The sequence below is a fragment of the Herpailurus yagouaroundi genome, unplaced genomic scaffold (assembly GCF_014898765.1).
Source record: "Herpailurus yagouaroundi ecotype Mexico unplaced genomic scaffold, PumYag 208, whole genome shotgun sequence".
Taxonomy (NCBI): domain Eukaryota; kingdom Metazoa; phylum Chordata; class Mammalia; order Carnivora; family Felidae; genus Herpailurus; species Herpailurus yagouaroundi.
Genome location: NW_024412439.1, coordinates 8164165 through 8179980, shown reverse-complemented (window position 1 = coordinate 8179980; position 15816 = coordinate 8164165). Strand labels below are relative to the sequence as shown.

Below are 15816 nucleotides of genomic sequence, written 5' to 3'. Positions count from 1 at the left end.
TTAGTGAGGAACAAACTTGGAAACAGTCTAAATGTCCTTCAATATGGGACTTGTCGGGCTTTGTGCTGTCAGCTCAGAGCCTGGAGCCCGCTTCGGATTCTGTGTCTCCCTCTCTCTCTGTCCCTCCCCTGCTCATGCTCTGTCTCTCTCTGTCTCGAAAATAAATAAAACATTAAAAGAAATTAAAAAAAAATATGGGACTTGTCAAATCCACCATGATGGGGCCGTGTTCCAGGAGTTCGTGAAGGGTTAGACTGGACCCATGTCTATCACAGACAGGTCTGCAGGGGCAAGTTGTGGGACGCCTGGGTGGCTCAGTTGGTTAAGCATCCAACTTCAGCTCAGGTCATGATCTCACGGTTCGTGGGTTCGAGTCCCGCATAGGGCTCTGTGCTGACGGCTCAGAGCCTGGAGCCTGCTTCGGATTCTGTGTGTGTGTGCCTCTCTCTGTCCCTTCCCTGCTCTCACTCTCTCTTTCCCTCTTTCTCAAAAATAAATAAAGATTTAAAAAATTAAAAAAAAGAAAGAAAGAAAGGAGCAAGTTGCAGAACCAAAGCCTCTGTGGTATCATATTTAAACTAAGAGATATAAAATATCCATATATTTAATGAAAAATTTACACGCATAAATATATATGTAAATATATATAGTTCAATGTTCTTGTTCCTTTATAGTTTAATGTATATGTGCATATACATATGTACGCATTAATATATCCTATTAGTTTCTTTGGGTCTTTTCTTAAAAAAAGATTTTATTTTTATGTAATCTCTATGCCCAACGTGGGGTTTGAACTCACAATGCCTAGATCAATGTACATAAATCCACAGCAAAAGACCCCGGAGGATACACATCCCACTGAGAGTGGGAGTGACTTCTTTTTTTTTTTTTTTTAAGCTCATTTATTTATTTTGGGAGAGGCAGAGACAACATGTTGGGGAGGGACAGGGAGAGGGGGAAAGAGAGAATCCCAAACAGACTCCATGTTGTCAGTGCAGAGCCCAATGCGGGGCTCAAACTCATGAAGCCGTGACATCACGACCTGAGCTGAAATCGAGAGTCAGACGCTCAACTGCCTGAGCCACCCAGGTGCCCCAGGAGTGACTTCTGAGAAGATGTGGAGAGCACCCAGCTCACTGGTGGTGATCAAAGCACCCTTACCAATCCCATTTAGGCAACACTGTAATATTCTCAAGGAGATTGCCTATGTGCTACTGAGAAAATTAAGGTGTTAATTTCAGAGACATAAAGGGAAGGACAGGACATTCTGGCTCTGAGGACAGGAGGAAAAACAGCAGCTAAAGAAACAAAGAAACAAAGAAACAAAGGGAGAAGGGCAGGAGGGACGCTTGCAAAGGGTTTTCAGGGTGGGGAAGGTTTTGATGTTTCCACCTGTAGTTCTTTGATCTTCTTTTGTAATTGCAAACTGTGTGCTTGTTCGTCCTCAATTTTGGTTTGTAACTGACTGATGTCAAACTCCTTCCTGCAAATATAACACGAAATACAAGCCTTTTAAAGGGGGTCGGCTGGCTTTCAGGCTCAAACACAGAGGTCAAACATGAAATACCTACTTTTTCAATTTCTCCTCTAGTTGCTGCTTATCATTTTCCAGATCCATGATGGATTCCTGGGACATTTTCAGGTCTCCTTCCAGCTTCCTCTTCATTCTCTCCAGGTCCGCCCGGAGCTTCTTCTCCTGCTCCAAGGAGCCCTCAAGCTGGGGAGACGTGGGTGCAAAGGTTGAGACCCCCCGGGGAGAACATGAGCTCGCCCCTTGAGCCAGTGTGGCCGCCCACGGCTTCTGAGGACCTAGATTGAACACCGTCACTCCTCCCTCGCTCACATGCATGGTGGTGGTGGGGGGGGTGATGAGTGCAAATTAGTGAGTGTGCCCGTGTGTGGGTGCACGAGGGCGTGTGAGGAACAGAAAAACTGATGCCATCCAGACAAGTTCAAGCCACAACCGTGAGTGAAACCTGAAAAACCTCAGACATGGTTCTTGCACCGAGAACAAAAAAATGTTAACACGATGGGGAACAATGGTCATTGTCATGGTTACTGAACGCTCTCCACCTCCTGAGCTTTTTCCACGGAAATCCTCCGAGGTGGATCCATTTCAACAGGTGGAAACGGAGGCTGAAGAGTTTAAGGGTCTCACTCAACATTCCAGGCTCCTGTGGAGGGGGCTGAGGTCCAGACTCAGGGATTCTGATTCAGAATCAGAAGCTGGACCCCACCCCACCCCCACCCCCATCCCCCTCTTGCCCGTGCTTCTGCAAGCAATAGCTCTTAGAACGCAGTGGTAAAATCTCCTTACATCATCCGTTTGCTGTTCCAGCTTGACATTTATTTTGATTAGACCGTTGACTTTATCCTCCTCAACCTGGAGATCATCCAATGTTTGCTGATGGGCCTCCTGCAGAGACTTCTTCTCTTTGGTCAATTTGGAAATGTTTTCCTCTAGTGCTGTAATTTCCTCAGAAAGATTCTTTACCTGGAAGAGTATCAACACAATCGAATCGTGCAAACAATGAAGTCAGGGGCTTCCAGCAGAACCTAGATTGTTCATTTTCTTTACTTTCTCTTTTTTTTTTTTTTTTTGCCACTGCCTCTTTACCTCCCTGGCAGGTGCTTAGTGTGTCGTTGGGTGTATCATCCTGAAACTGGCAGTCTATGAATTCTTAATCTTCCTGACTGGCCTGCACAGAGAGCCTCAAATCCTCCCGTTAGGAACATTCCTTCAGAGAGGGTTAGGGATCTCACAGGGCAGCATATTGATAGATGCAGATAGGGTGCCTCTGAAGGACAACCGATCAATCTGTATTTATCATAATATATCAATGAGAATTTGGGGGTTAGAATAAGGTAGGAAGCATAAGGAAAGAGATGCAGTGCTATGCAAGAGCATCCAGAATGGGAGTCTTGTGCTGTCAAGAAGCAGAAGGCGGGGAACCAAATGTGAAGTTGCAAGGCATTTATTTATTTATTTATTTATTGATTGATTGATTATTTTATTATTTTATTTTTATTTTTTTTTAATTTTTTTTCAACGTTTATTTATTTTTGGGACAGAGAGAGACAGAGCATGAACGGGGGAGGGGCAGAGAGAGAGGGAGACACAGAATCGGAAACAGGCTCCAGGCTCCGAACCATCAGCCCAGAGCCTGACGCGGGGCTCGAACTCACGGACCGCGAGATGGTGACCTGGCTGAAGTCGGACGCTCAACCGACTGCGCCACCCAGGCGCCCCTATTTTATTTTTTTAATGTTTATTTATTTTTGAGACAGAGACAGAGCATGAATGGGGGAGGGGCAGAGAGAGAAGGAGACACAGAATCCGAAGCGGGCTCCGGGCTCTGAGCCATCAGCACAGAGCCCGATGCAGGGCTCGAACCCACGAACCGTGAGATCATGACCTGAGCCGATGTCAGATGCTTAACCCGACTGAGCCACCCAGGCGTCCCTGAAGTTGCAAGGCATTTAAATTAAACTTTGTTCCACGTACGACACCCTTCCAGATCAGAGGTTGTTAAGCACCTGACTTGTGGGCTGAATCTGGCCGAAGACATGTTTTCTTTAGTCCATGTAACAGTTTACAACTTTTGAGTTAAGTTACCAGGGTGGAAAAAGGAAAAGCAATTTCACATAAGATCTGGACTCCTGGCTTCTCATGGAAAATCAGAGGCTTTGGCGACAATGGATTCCCATTCCCACCGGGAGGCAGTTGGCTAGAGCCAAGTCATGGCTGCCGTCTTGGACAGGGCAAATGCCCTTCTGTTTGCCACAATCTCCACCCCTCCTGATTGTCCCTTTTCCCGACTCCTGGTTGTCTAACCAACACTGACTCTGGGTCGTCTCACACCAGGGAAACCCTATCCCTTGCTCTATCTCATTGGCAACCATTACGATGTGAATCAGGTGTTGCATTTTTCCCTTGTTTCTGTAAAATGTGTATTCTTGTGCGTACATGTGATTTTTAGTTCACGTGAATGGTATCGTATTGTACCTTTCATTTTCCTATTTTCAGCGTTAGGTCTTTCGTATCCATCTTGGTGCCCTGTGTGTACAAGCCTGGTGTTCCTGCTGGCTTTGTAGAACTCCCTGATGGGCATCTTCTACTCCTCAAATGTCCGCTCCCCAGTGTGGACCCTGATACTGCCTCTGGCTCTCCCCTACCACAAGCGATGCTACTGAATGTCTCCCCTTTTGGGCTGGTGGGAGAATTCCCTGGTCTAGACACTCAAGAGCAGAATCATTGGCTCAAAGGATATGTGGATTCTTAATGTGACCAAGTATTTCCAGATGCTTTCCTGAAAGCTGCATCAGTCTGTACTCTGCCAGTAACACACAAGAGTCCCTGTGCCCCCACGTCCCTGCGAGCGCTTGGTGTGATCCAGCTTTCTGCCCCTGTCCCCACCTGCCTGCCTCATCGTCTGCCTGGCCCCTGGAGGCACTTGGGTTTGCTCTTCCTGGGACAAATGTAAGTGATGATGAATAAGACGCCATCCTTCTTCTCCAGGATCACTTCCTTTGTGCAGGATGGGTTGGGGCTGGAAGTTTGGGGTGCAGCCGGCCAGGCAGGAGGAGGGTTGAGCAGAGTCTCCAGGCTCCAGAATGAGGCAGAGGAGAGGACTGGGTGGGACCTCACTAACTGTCCGTCCGTTCCTACCCCTGACCTCAGGCAATGTCTCCTCCTCACAGAGAGGGAGCTCCAGACACTCTGGGGACCCCTGGGGTTGCCCACCTTGTTCTCAGTGGCATGTTTCTCCTTTTCCACTTTTGTCAGGGTCAGCTCCAGATCGTCGATGTCTCTCTTGAGGGATGAGCATTTATCTTCCAGGTTTCTCTTCTTGGCCACCAGCTCCGAATTCATCTCTTCTTCCTCTTCCAGCCTCTCGCTCAGCTCCTTGACTTTGGCTTCCAGTTGAATCTTGCTTTTGATGAGTCCCTCACACCGCTCCTCGGCGTCCATCAGATTTTCTGTTTCCTGAAAGAGCCAGGTCATTGTGTTGTGGTCAGACTCTCGGCAAACCTTACAAGGGAAGGGCTCTGCCCTCCAAAAGCCCACTATCTAGACCTAAGCCAAGGAGTAGGTCACACACACAAACATGCACCTGCACACACACTCGCGTGCACACACACACACACACACACTCACATGTCTAAATGCAAACACACACGCACACATTCATGTGCACACACGCACACGTGCACACACACTCATTGGCACAGATGCACACACACCACTTATATACCATTTGTATACACCTTTTTAAAAATCTTTATTTATCTTTGAGAGAGAGAGACAGAGCGTGAGCAGGGGAGGGGCAGAGAGAGAGAGGGAGACACAGAATGTAAAGCAGGCTCCAGGCTCTGAGCTGTCGGCACAGAGCCCGACGCGGGGCTCAAACTCACGGGCCGCGAGATCATGACCTGAGCCGAAGTCAGATGCTTAAACCAACTGAGCCACTCAGGCGCCCTTGTATACACCTTTTTAAAAAAACCACCAGGGACATCCACTTACTAGAAAACACCTAAAATAATTGCAAACAAAGGAGTGCATGAAGTTCATAAAGCTTCTGCAAGTTTGTCAGATTTGGGCACTGGCCATTTCATGCTTCCATCTACTAGGGGGTGAAAAACGACTCATCTACTCGATGCTACCACCAGCTAAGTGGCATTTTTGAAACATTACTACCTTTTCACTTTCAATGGAAAAGTCCTGTCGATGCCTAGTTAGCCCTGCCTCCTGGAGCCACAGGGCAGAAAATTCAAAACAGACAGGAACGAAGTGATAACATACAAATGTATCCCAGAAGGCTCTGTAATGAGTCTCTTGGACAGACAAAGATTAGCTAATTATATTCTTAAACTTAATTGGGCTACTTCTTTTTTTTTTTTTTTTAATTTTTTTTTCAACGTTTATTTATTTTTGGGACAGAGAGAGACAGAGCATGAACGGGCGAGGGGCAGAGAGAGAGGGAGACACAGAACCGGAAACAGGCTCCAGGCTCTGAGCCGTCAGCCCAGAGCCCGACACGGGGCTCAAACTCACGTACCGCGAGATCATGACCTGGCTGAAGTCGGATGCTTAACCGACTGCGCCACCCAGGCACCCCTTGGGCTACTTCTTTTTATGTAAGAGTTGTAAAAACTGGACACACATCCCAAGGTTATGGATAAGAATACGTGTGTGTGTTAACTGAACATGTACTATGTGCTAGGCATTTTGCATGCAGGGACTCATCTGATCCTCCCCATAACCCTAGGACATGGGTGCTATTACTGTGGCCATTTTACAGATGAGGAAACCGAGGTACGAAGAGGCTAAGAAACTTGCCCGAGGCAGCACAGCCATCAAGTGGAGGGCCAGGGATATAAATCTAGCTCTCTGGTTCCAAAATTAGTCCTCTTGCCCACTCGGCTTGGGAAAATGCTCTTAATAACCACCTGTACTGACTGGAAAGTGAACAACGGAGGAGAAAATGCTTTGCAAGTGCCAGGCATTTAGGAGTTCATTCAAAAGGGCAAATGATGGGGCGCCTGGGTGGCGCAGTCGGTTAAGCGTCCGACTTCAGCCAGGTCGCGATCTCGCGGTCCGTGAGTTCGAGCCCCGCGTCAGGCTCTGGGCTGATGGCTCAGAGCCTGGAGCCTGTTTCCGATTCTGTGTCTCCCTCTCTCCCTCTGCCCCTCCCCCGGTCAGGCTCTGCCTCTCTCTTTCTCAAAAATAAACATTAGAAAAAAAATTTTTTAAATAATAAAAATGCTTATCAGGGCGGCTGGGTGGTTCAGTTTGTTGAGCGTCCACCTTCGGCTCAGGTCATGATTTCACTGTTTGTGAGATTTAACCCCATGTTGGGCTCTGTGCTGACAGTGTGGAGCCTGCTTGGGATTGTCTCTCCCTTTCTCTCTGCCCTTCTCCCGCTTGCGTGCGCGCACACACACACACTCTCTCTCTCTCTCAAGATAAATAATCTTTTTTTTTTTTAATTTTTTTTTTCAACGTTTATTTATTTTTGGGACAGAGAGAGACAGAGCATGAAGGGGGAGGGGCAGAGAGAGAGGGAGACACAGAATCAGAAACAGGCTCCAGGCTCCGAGCCATCAGCCCAGAGCCCGACGCGGGGCTCGAACTCCCGGACCGCGAGATCGTGACCTGGCTGAAGTCGGACGCTTAACCGACTGCGCCACCCAGGCGCCCCTCAAGATAAATAATCTTAAAAAATGCATACCTTCAAAGCTTTTTTTTAGTAGAATCCTATTATCAAAACCATATATGTAAGATTACTCTTTCTCCTTTGAATTATTTTAGTGATTTACTTTTATTTTTAGTTATATGATTTTCCGGTGCATTCTGGACAGTTTTTAATTATGATGACATTCCCTTCTGGAAGACAGAGACAAATGAGGGCGAGCAGAAATTCACTTTGTAGACTTGCCCCCAGCAAGCACCTGTGCTTGGGCTAAACCAAGCCCCCTCATCCCTGCCTCCAACTGGCTGCAATACTCTGTAGTCCCACTAGGTGGCACCACTGCCCCTTGAATCGATGCACCTGCTGGGCCTCCCTTTTGTTCCTCCTTTTCTAGCCTCCTCAGGAAGGTACTTACAGACTGGACCTGTAGCTGGAGGTCATTTTTTTCCTGCAGCAGGCTCACCATCTTCTCCTCCAGCTCCTTCCGGCGAGCCTCGGATCTGGCCAGCTCTTCCTTGGCCCTCTCGAAGTCCTCCTTCATGGTGGCCATCTCCTTCTCGGCCTCCGCGCTCTTGAGGAGGGGCTTGATCTTGAAGAACAGGTTCATCCAGGGCCAGTGCTTGACGTTCATGAAGGCGCGGATGTTGTACTGGATGCAGAAGATGGACTCCCTGTTCGCCCAGTAGGACTGGGGTTACTGAACCACAGCAAGGACTTGTGTCCACCCCCACCTGCCCCGTGGGCCCAGACCCTTCACCCTTCCCCGCTACGTGGGAAGCAGGGACGGCTGAGCCGTGCAGCTCCTGTGAACCCTGCAGTGCTCTCTGAGGGTTCAGAGGAAACAGCACTCGTTGAGGTTGGGAGCTGAGGGAGGACACGGGCCATCTGTGCCTTCCATGGCTCCCCAGCCCGATGACCCAGCCTTGCCTCATTAACTCGGTGCAGGGGAGCCCACGTTGAGCGCCACTCCCTCCTCGCTCCCACCATGGTGGCCTCCAAGCCCTCCTTTCTCAGGCCATGCAAAGCTTGCTTCGGAAAGTTCTTTCTTCAGCCAGCCCCAACTCCCAGCCATGTGGAGGGCTTTCCTCACCACCCCCCCCATTGCCCTGAACGTGACTCTGACATTGCACTTGTCACGGGCGTTACAGTCAAACATGCAAGTGTCTGCTTCCGGCCTGTCTCTGAGCTCCTGGAGGGAAGGACTCCTTTCTGCATCCCCAGCACCACGCGGGGTCCCCAGCACAGAATGGCCGCTCAGCAGGTGTCGGTTAAGTGAATGAACGAGGACGTTAGTGCCCCAAGACTAAAACCAGGAAGCAGCAGTCAGCTGCTAGGTAGGGAGGGCGGTGTGAGCTGGGACGAGGGTCCACATCACCTCCTCTCCATCATCTTCTTGAACTCCACCCGCATCAGGTACCCCCGGCAGATGGCCTGCGTGTGTGTCATTAGGGTCGCCAGCTTCTCGTCCCTCATCTCCTCCAGGAGTCCAAGAAGTCCGGCTTTGAAAAACACCTGAACCAGGGGAGACATGAGCCTGGCTTTGTTCTCAGCACGTGTGGAACCTGGGCCCTCCCAGGAGCCTGTTTGTGTCCAAACCAGCCCCCGGCCTTCAGCACCCTGGCTTGGGACTGGCAGCCATCTGGGCTCCACAGTGGACCCTCCCGTGCCCTGTTCCAAAGTACATTCCAGGCCCCACCAACGCACAAGGACCGACTGGGACAGACCTTACGTATCGGAGGCGAGGATGAGTCCAGAAGTAACCTCAGAACTCAACTGTGCCCCGATTAGGAGAAATCCACAGACAGTTCTGCCTCCCCATTCTCCTGTCTGTCTGAGACTAGTCCCACCCTGAGCCCATGCACCCACGGCCCACACCAGTGTTCCAAGGAAGCAGGGAACCCTTGGAGGCCAGCAGGCCCGGCTTGGCCCTTTCCAGGAGGGAGAGTTCTGGAGTCAGGCCAGTATTTGAAGCTGGCCTTGGTGCCTCAGTGTCCCTGGGACCTCGAGCAAATGTTTTGCCCCCTGGCCCGACCTGTAACCCCACGAGGTCAGAACCATCCTTATCACCTTCGGGATACTGGGAGGACTCAGTGCAAGGTGCACAGAGGGGGGGTCACAGGGCTGGCTCCACATGTGATCACTAGATGGCAGCCATTTTTATCTGTTGTAATCATTCCCTCCAAACTGTCACTGTTCCTGGAATCCTTGCTGTGTTTTCCTCTCTCCTTGACTCTCTTGTCCCATTTAAGAGTGCCTTTTCTTGGGACACCTGGGTGGCTCAGGTGGTTGAGTGTCCGACCTTGGCTCAGGTCCTGATCTCACGGTTCATGTGTTCGAGTCCCGTGTCGGGCTCTGTGCTGACAGCTCGGAGCCTGGAGCCTGCTTCGGATTCCGTGTCTCCCTCTCTCTCTCTCTGCCCCTCCCCTGCTCGCACTCAGTCTTTCTCCCTGTGTCTCAAAAATAAATAAACATTAAAAAAAAAAGTGCTTTTCTCTGCTCTCTCAGGACACTAGAACTTTCTATCGCTTTCCTCCATTGCTGAGGAGGCCCTGGCTTCCAAATTAAGCTGCTGGCCACTTAGAAACAAACACAGAGACAGAACTCTCGACACCTGGACCCAGGCTGCCTCTGCTTGGGCTCCTGTGCAAAGGGGTTTCCAGGCTGACCGGACGGGTCAGAGCCCTTTCCCCTGAGCAGCCTGGGGCTGTGGGTTACACGGGTTGGGAGTGTCCCCGCTTCACATACTCTCACCTTGGTGTGGCCAAACCTATACTGCTCACGGTCCACGTCGATAGAGCTCAGCAGCTTCTCAGAAGCGTTTTTGCTGTCAATAAACTGCCCTTCGGGGATGGCGTTGGCATTGAGGATCCGGTAGCTGAGGGGGGAGACAGGCTGATGAGATACCTCCCGGCAGCTGGGTGTGGGGGGGGGGGTGTCTCCGGGGAGAAGGGCCTCGGGCCGCACAGAGCTGGGAAGGTGTTCCCTTCATGCACTTTGCTCTCTGTCCAGGCCCGGGGGCCTGAGAGCCCTGCCAGGGCCCGGGCCAGTCATTCTGTGAGACCCGGGTCAGGAAGGCCATGCCCTCCCCCGAGGAAAGACAGACTCCGGAGAGCCGCCGCGGTTTAGGCGACAAGACTCTGCCAGCAGTTGGCCAAGCACACAGGAAGCACATGCAAAGACCCCTCACCGGCACTCAACTCCGGCACTGGAAGCTAGGTCAGGCCTACTCCCTGCTTGGGCCCTCTCAACAGCATGGCAGTGATAGGCTGGATGGCAGTTTCAGTTGAGGGACAACATTTCCTGAATGGATTCAATCCCCGAGAAAGACCCCGGGCTGTTTGCTTTCAAAGGAAATGGTTCTCATTTGACATAAAAGAACCTTGACATCAACTACGACTTGCAGACCTCTGGGCCTCCTACGTCTGGAGCGTCCCCTCCCTTCCTCTGTTCCAGACAAGGCCTGGACTTGTGGGCCCAGATGGCAGCTGGGAGGAGAGTGCTGGTCGGGAGCAGTGGGGCTCAAATGGGGATGATTTATTCCCCCTCTAAGCCCCCACCCATGCCCAGGGGACATGTGGGAATGTCTGGAGACGTTTTTGATCGTCCCAGTTTGGGTGGGATGTGCTTTGCTACCAACATTGTAGGTAGAGACCAGGGATGCCGCTAAAATCCTACAACACACAGAGCAGCCCCAACAGTGGAGGATTATCTAGCCCCGGATGCCAACAGGGCAGAAGTTGAGAAGCCCTGGTCTGGAGGGTTGGGGCTTGGACCTTGCGACCACTTGGGGCTGGCCCTGCACTTGCTTTGAGCTTAGATCATCCTCCAGCTCACGGAGACCCTGGGAGGCTGTGAGCTCACCCAACACCCAGCCGGAGGGGCCCCTTCGGGAAACGCACACAGTGCCCTCAAAAGGAGACAGAGGCAAAGTCACGTGACCTACCGCTGTTTAAAGTCAGCATAGAGGATCCGGCTGGGGAATCCTTTCCTGCAAATCCGGATGCCCTCAAGGACCCCGTTACAGCGCAGTTGATGCATGACCAAGTAGTGGTCCATGACTCCTGGGGAGAGAAAGCCCCAGGGGGGGGGGGGGGGGTGTCAGCAACTTTCCCATCGTCTTTGATGGTTTGGCTGCCGTGAGACATGCCAGCACACCCAGACTTGAGTGGAAAGAGTCAGTGCCAGCTCTAAGATGGAGGGGTGGGGAATGGCTGGAGCCTACCTACAGCGTCACAGAAGAAATAGTCCCAACCTCCTAGGGACACTCGAGCGTTCCATTACTATGGGATAAAAGACATACTGATCTTTAGCCTTGAGTCTGTAACTAGGCTCCAAGGGAGAGCAGAATGGGTGTGGGTTCCCCTTGGACTTCCCATTGGAGAACTCGAGATGCCCTTCTCTACTCAAGGACAGGGATGTAGGCTCTGAAGGCTGTGCCTTTAGAGGGACAGAGAAAGAGAGGGCAGCATGAGCTCTGGGGAAGAAGGGGGACCACCAAAGCTGGGTGGGAGGAGAGGAGCCATAGGAACAAGTCCCCCAGTGGGGGTGCTCTTGGGTCAGGCACCAAACGGGGACTGGGAAAATTCTATACTGGGGCTGGGTGAGGGATTAGGAGCAGTATCATGGCTGTGTAATGGCTTTTCCTTGTGGGTTCCCTAAGTTGCAGGTTTGGGGGAGGGCTAAAGCTGTCTTTAATGAAACTTCTGGAAACTTCTAGAAGGCCCACACGTTTTCCTGGTTGCTGGGTGGAGAGAGGACTATTCATTTATGCAGTTTTCAAGGTTCTGCTAGAGCTGTGCTGGCTGGTACAATAGTTTCTGGCCGCGTGTGGTTGTTTAAATTCAATAAAACGGCAAGTTCATTTTCTCGGTTGTGCTCGCCTCACGTCTCGTACCCAGTGGCCGCCATACTGGACAGCAAGACGTAAACATTTCCGTCATTCCCGAAGATTCTACTGGACAGTGATTCTCTCGAGGAAGGAGTGGTTAAGACCAAGGAGCACTGTATCAGACACTCAGAGGACTTCTCGGGTGAACGAAGCTTAGGGCTCACCTCGTCCAGCTCCCAGTATTTGCCGGATGAGGATTCTGAGGGGCTCAGATGCTGGCTGTGCCGTTTGCTAGTTGTGTGAACTTGGACTTTCTGTGCCCCCCCTTCCTGGAGACGTGAGGGTCCTGCTGGGTAGTCGCAGAGCTGAGACTGGACCCCTCCTCCTCAGGGGCCCCTGCTTTTGCTGCAGGCTCAGAAGAGGGTTGACGTCTCACAGGGCCCTCCCGTGTCCCTCCCAACCCAGGGGGAGACGGTCTCTGGAAAGCCCATAAAAAGAATCCTCTTTGCCCTCTGACCCACGTGCAAGACTTCTAAAAAGTCCCCCGAGCTATTGCTTTATCTTTCTCGGGTTACCGTTGCTAAAGAATTTGCTCTTTACCCCTCATCCATCACCTCCGTCACTCCTTCCCTGCCATCTCAGCTCTGTGGGCAATCGTGTGAATCGTGTTTCTTACACCCTGTGTCTTACGAGGCTTTGGCATCTTGGGGCCTTGCAGACCCCGAGGGGCTGCCCTTCCCAGAGCTGGCCAGTTCCAAGGATGACTAACTGCCCCCCTCCCCGTGAGCACCCCCCTCACAGAGAAAATGAAGAGGCCCCACTAGGCGCCTTCCAAAGCGTCACCCAGGCTCCTGTATGTCTAGGGTCTATTCATTATGTAGTATATATATTACATATATGCATACATACAATACATATATTATACATATGTACATACATATAATATGTATTCCATTACATGTCTTATTCTATTAGTCTAATAGTCTATTAACCTATCAGTATGTATGTCTATGGTATTGTCTTAGTCTATTCTCAGAAATGGGAAAGAAAACAGGTGCCAGAGTGAAGGAGAAGCCAAATGAAGAGGAAGACACGGAGATTTCCCCACAATTTACCTTCCAAGAGAAAAAGTAAACCAGTGGACCGCCAGACACCCTGGGGGCCCCTAGAGGCACAGGCTGCAGCCAGCAGGATGTAACCCCCTGTCACTTGATATTTGCAGGCATGCGCCCTATGGGTAAGTCATGCCATACGTGTTTGATTTGTGCAAACACGCCCATAAAACACCAATAACGGAACTCAATTTTCTTTATGATACAACATCCACACATAAGCCAATAATTTTGTTCGACGCTTACCCAGGGGGACAGCTCCGTTCCAACACTGGGGGAGAAACGGGCTGTGTGCTGGGCACACTGGGAGGGGTGCAGCGTGCCCAGACAACATGGGTCCCAAACAGCGCGGCAGCTGATTTTTGCCTTTGACTTAGACTTTCACGGAAGATGAATTCTACCACACATAGTAGACTTGCTTCTTCGGAGAATTAAAATGTCTGGCTTGGGGCACCTGGGTGGCTCAGGCGGCTAAGCGTCTGACTTTTGGTTTTGGCTCAGGTCGTGGTCTCACGGTTTGTGGGACGGAGCCCCACGTCGGGTTCCACGCTGACAGTGCGGAGCCTGCTTGGGATTCTCTCTCTCCCTCTCTCTCTGCCCCTCCCTACCCATGCTCTCTCAAAATAAATAAGTAAGCACTGAAAATATAAAAGTGAAAAAATAAAATGTCTGGCTTTCAGTAGTAACAATAATAATAAATATAATAATATAATTGTAATGTAACCATTAATATAATAATCAATATAATAATTATTAATAGAATAGTAAAATTATTTCCCCACAATGTTATTATTGCTCTCATGATTATTATCATACATAATGTTATTATAATTCTTCTCATAATACGAATAACAACTGTTGCTATTATAATTGAGAGCTGACATCTGAGTGTTCGCGATGCGCTTGGCCTCAGTTAAAATGCTTGACATCAAATCCTCACTGCAATCCTCTAAGGCAGTTAATTATCTTTCTTAATAAAATTTTTTATGTTTATTTATTTTTGAGAGAGAGACAGAGTGTGAGTGAGGGAGGGGGAGTGTGAGTGAGCGAGGGAGACCCAGAATCTGAAGCAGGATCCAAGCTCCGAGCAATCAGCACAGAGCCCGACGCAGGGCTGGAACCCATTAATCGTGAGATCATGACCTGAGCCGAAGTCAGATGCTTAACTGACTGAGCCACCCAGGTGCCCCAGGTTATTTTTTTTAAACTGTATTTATTTATTTTGAGAGAGAGCACGTGAGTAAGGGAGGGGTAGAGAGAGAGAGAGGGAGAGAGAGAGAATCCTACTTTCAGTGCACAGCCTGATGTGGGGCTCAATCCCACAAACCGTGAGATCATCACCTGAGCCGAAACCAAGAGTTGGACACTTAACCAACTGAGCCACCCAGGCGCCCCTAAGGCAGGTTAAACGAATCACTATTTACAAAGTTTACAAGCACTCATTAAATAAATGAATAGCTAACTAAGTGAACGCATGCATAAAATGCCACTTTAATCCTCGTTTTATAGCCCAGAAAGCAGAAGTCCTCAGCTAAGGTTCCCATGGGCGGTGACAGGTGAAACGGGTTTTCTCCTCCAGCCTTCGGATACCTCCGGTCACTTGTCACGTTGCCAAGGCAGGACACTCACTCATGTTTGGGACAGATAACTCGGCTGCCTCCCAGCCACAGCTCTGTGTGACCGTGTGTTCTCTCTGTGACAAATGACCCTAAGCCACACCTATACTCTTAAGAATATTTGTGGATCGCGGCGCCTGGGTGGCTCAGTCGGTCAGGCGTCCGACTTCGGTTCAGGTCATGATCTCGCGGTCCGTGGGTTCAAGCCCCACGTCGGGCTCTGTGCTGACAGCTCAGAGCCTGGAGCCTGTTTTGGATTCTGTGTCTCCCTCTTTCTCTGACCCTCCCTGTTCATGCTCTCTCTCTGTCTCAAAAATAAATAAATGTTAAAAAAAAATTTAGTAAAAAAAAAAAAAGAATATTTGTGGATCTGGGACTGAGTGATGGTTAAAGGTCTATTGTACTGCACAGTTTTCTAGATCTACAGTTCTGTTTTCCCATCTGTAAAATGCAGACGGTTGTTAGCAATAGAAAGAGTAGCTGCATCCCATATAGACTCAGAAAACAGGTGTTACTGCTGCTGTTTTAATTGTAAAATACCCCAGACGCGGTGACTGTCTTTGGGAGAAAGGGAGCCACGGGGCCCTGGGAGAACCTTAATGAAAGTCACGAATCCAATGTGCCTTCATACGTATGTACATACACTACTTTGGATCTGACCTCGGAGGAGGGATTGCCAGGTACAATATAGGACGCCAAGTTGAATTTGAATTTCAGATACAGCGAACCAGTTTTTAGTACGTGTATATCCCAAATATTGCGTGGGTCATCCTTACACAAAGAAGTTTTTCATTGTTTATGTGAAATTCGAACTTGACAGGGCAGCTGGTATTTTTATTTGCGAAACCTGGCAATCTTGCTTCGTAGACGATATTGAGGAGTAATTAAGGCTATATAACGCTTTCTTTGGGCAAACACACACACACATGCATGCAGGCATGCATGCAGAGTCCTGTTCTGATGGGTTCTTACTCACCAGGAGTCTTGGTCTCGTTGGGAATCAGGCATCGCACAAAGTGAGGGTGGGTGCTCCTTAAATTTGTCATCAGTTTGTTTAAATTTTCCTG

At 49.9% G+C, this 15816-nt stretch overlaps 1 protein-coding gene across 1 annotated transcript in view; it reads right to left on the bottom strand.

The window, feature by feature from the left end:
- Nucleotides 1–15816, bottom strand: part of LOC121015902 (myosin-13) — a 53097-nt gene that overhangs the window by 15624 nt on the left and 21657 nt on the right. Inside the window, exons 16-24 of the mRNA XM_040453191.1 lie at nt 15726–15813; nt 11137–11254; nt 9945–10068; nt 8569–8705; nt 7609–7864; nt 4745–4987; nt 2318–2494; nt 1572–1717; nt 1393–1483 (exon numbers count right to left, since the gene is read on the bottom strand). Coding sequence (XP_040309125.1) covers nt 1393–1483; nt 1572–1717; nt 2318–2494; nt 4745–4987; nt 7609–7864; nt 8569–8705; nt 9945–10068; nt 11137–11254; nt 15726–15813 — 1380 coding nt within the window. The remainder of the gene's footprint in view (nt 1–1392; nt 1484–1571; nt 1718–2317; nt 2495–4744; nt 4988–7608; nt 7865–8568; nt 8706–9944; nt 10069–11136; nt 11255–15725; nt 15814–15816) is intronic.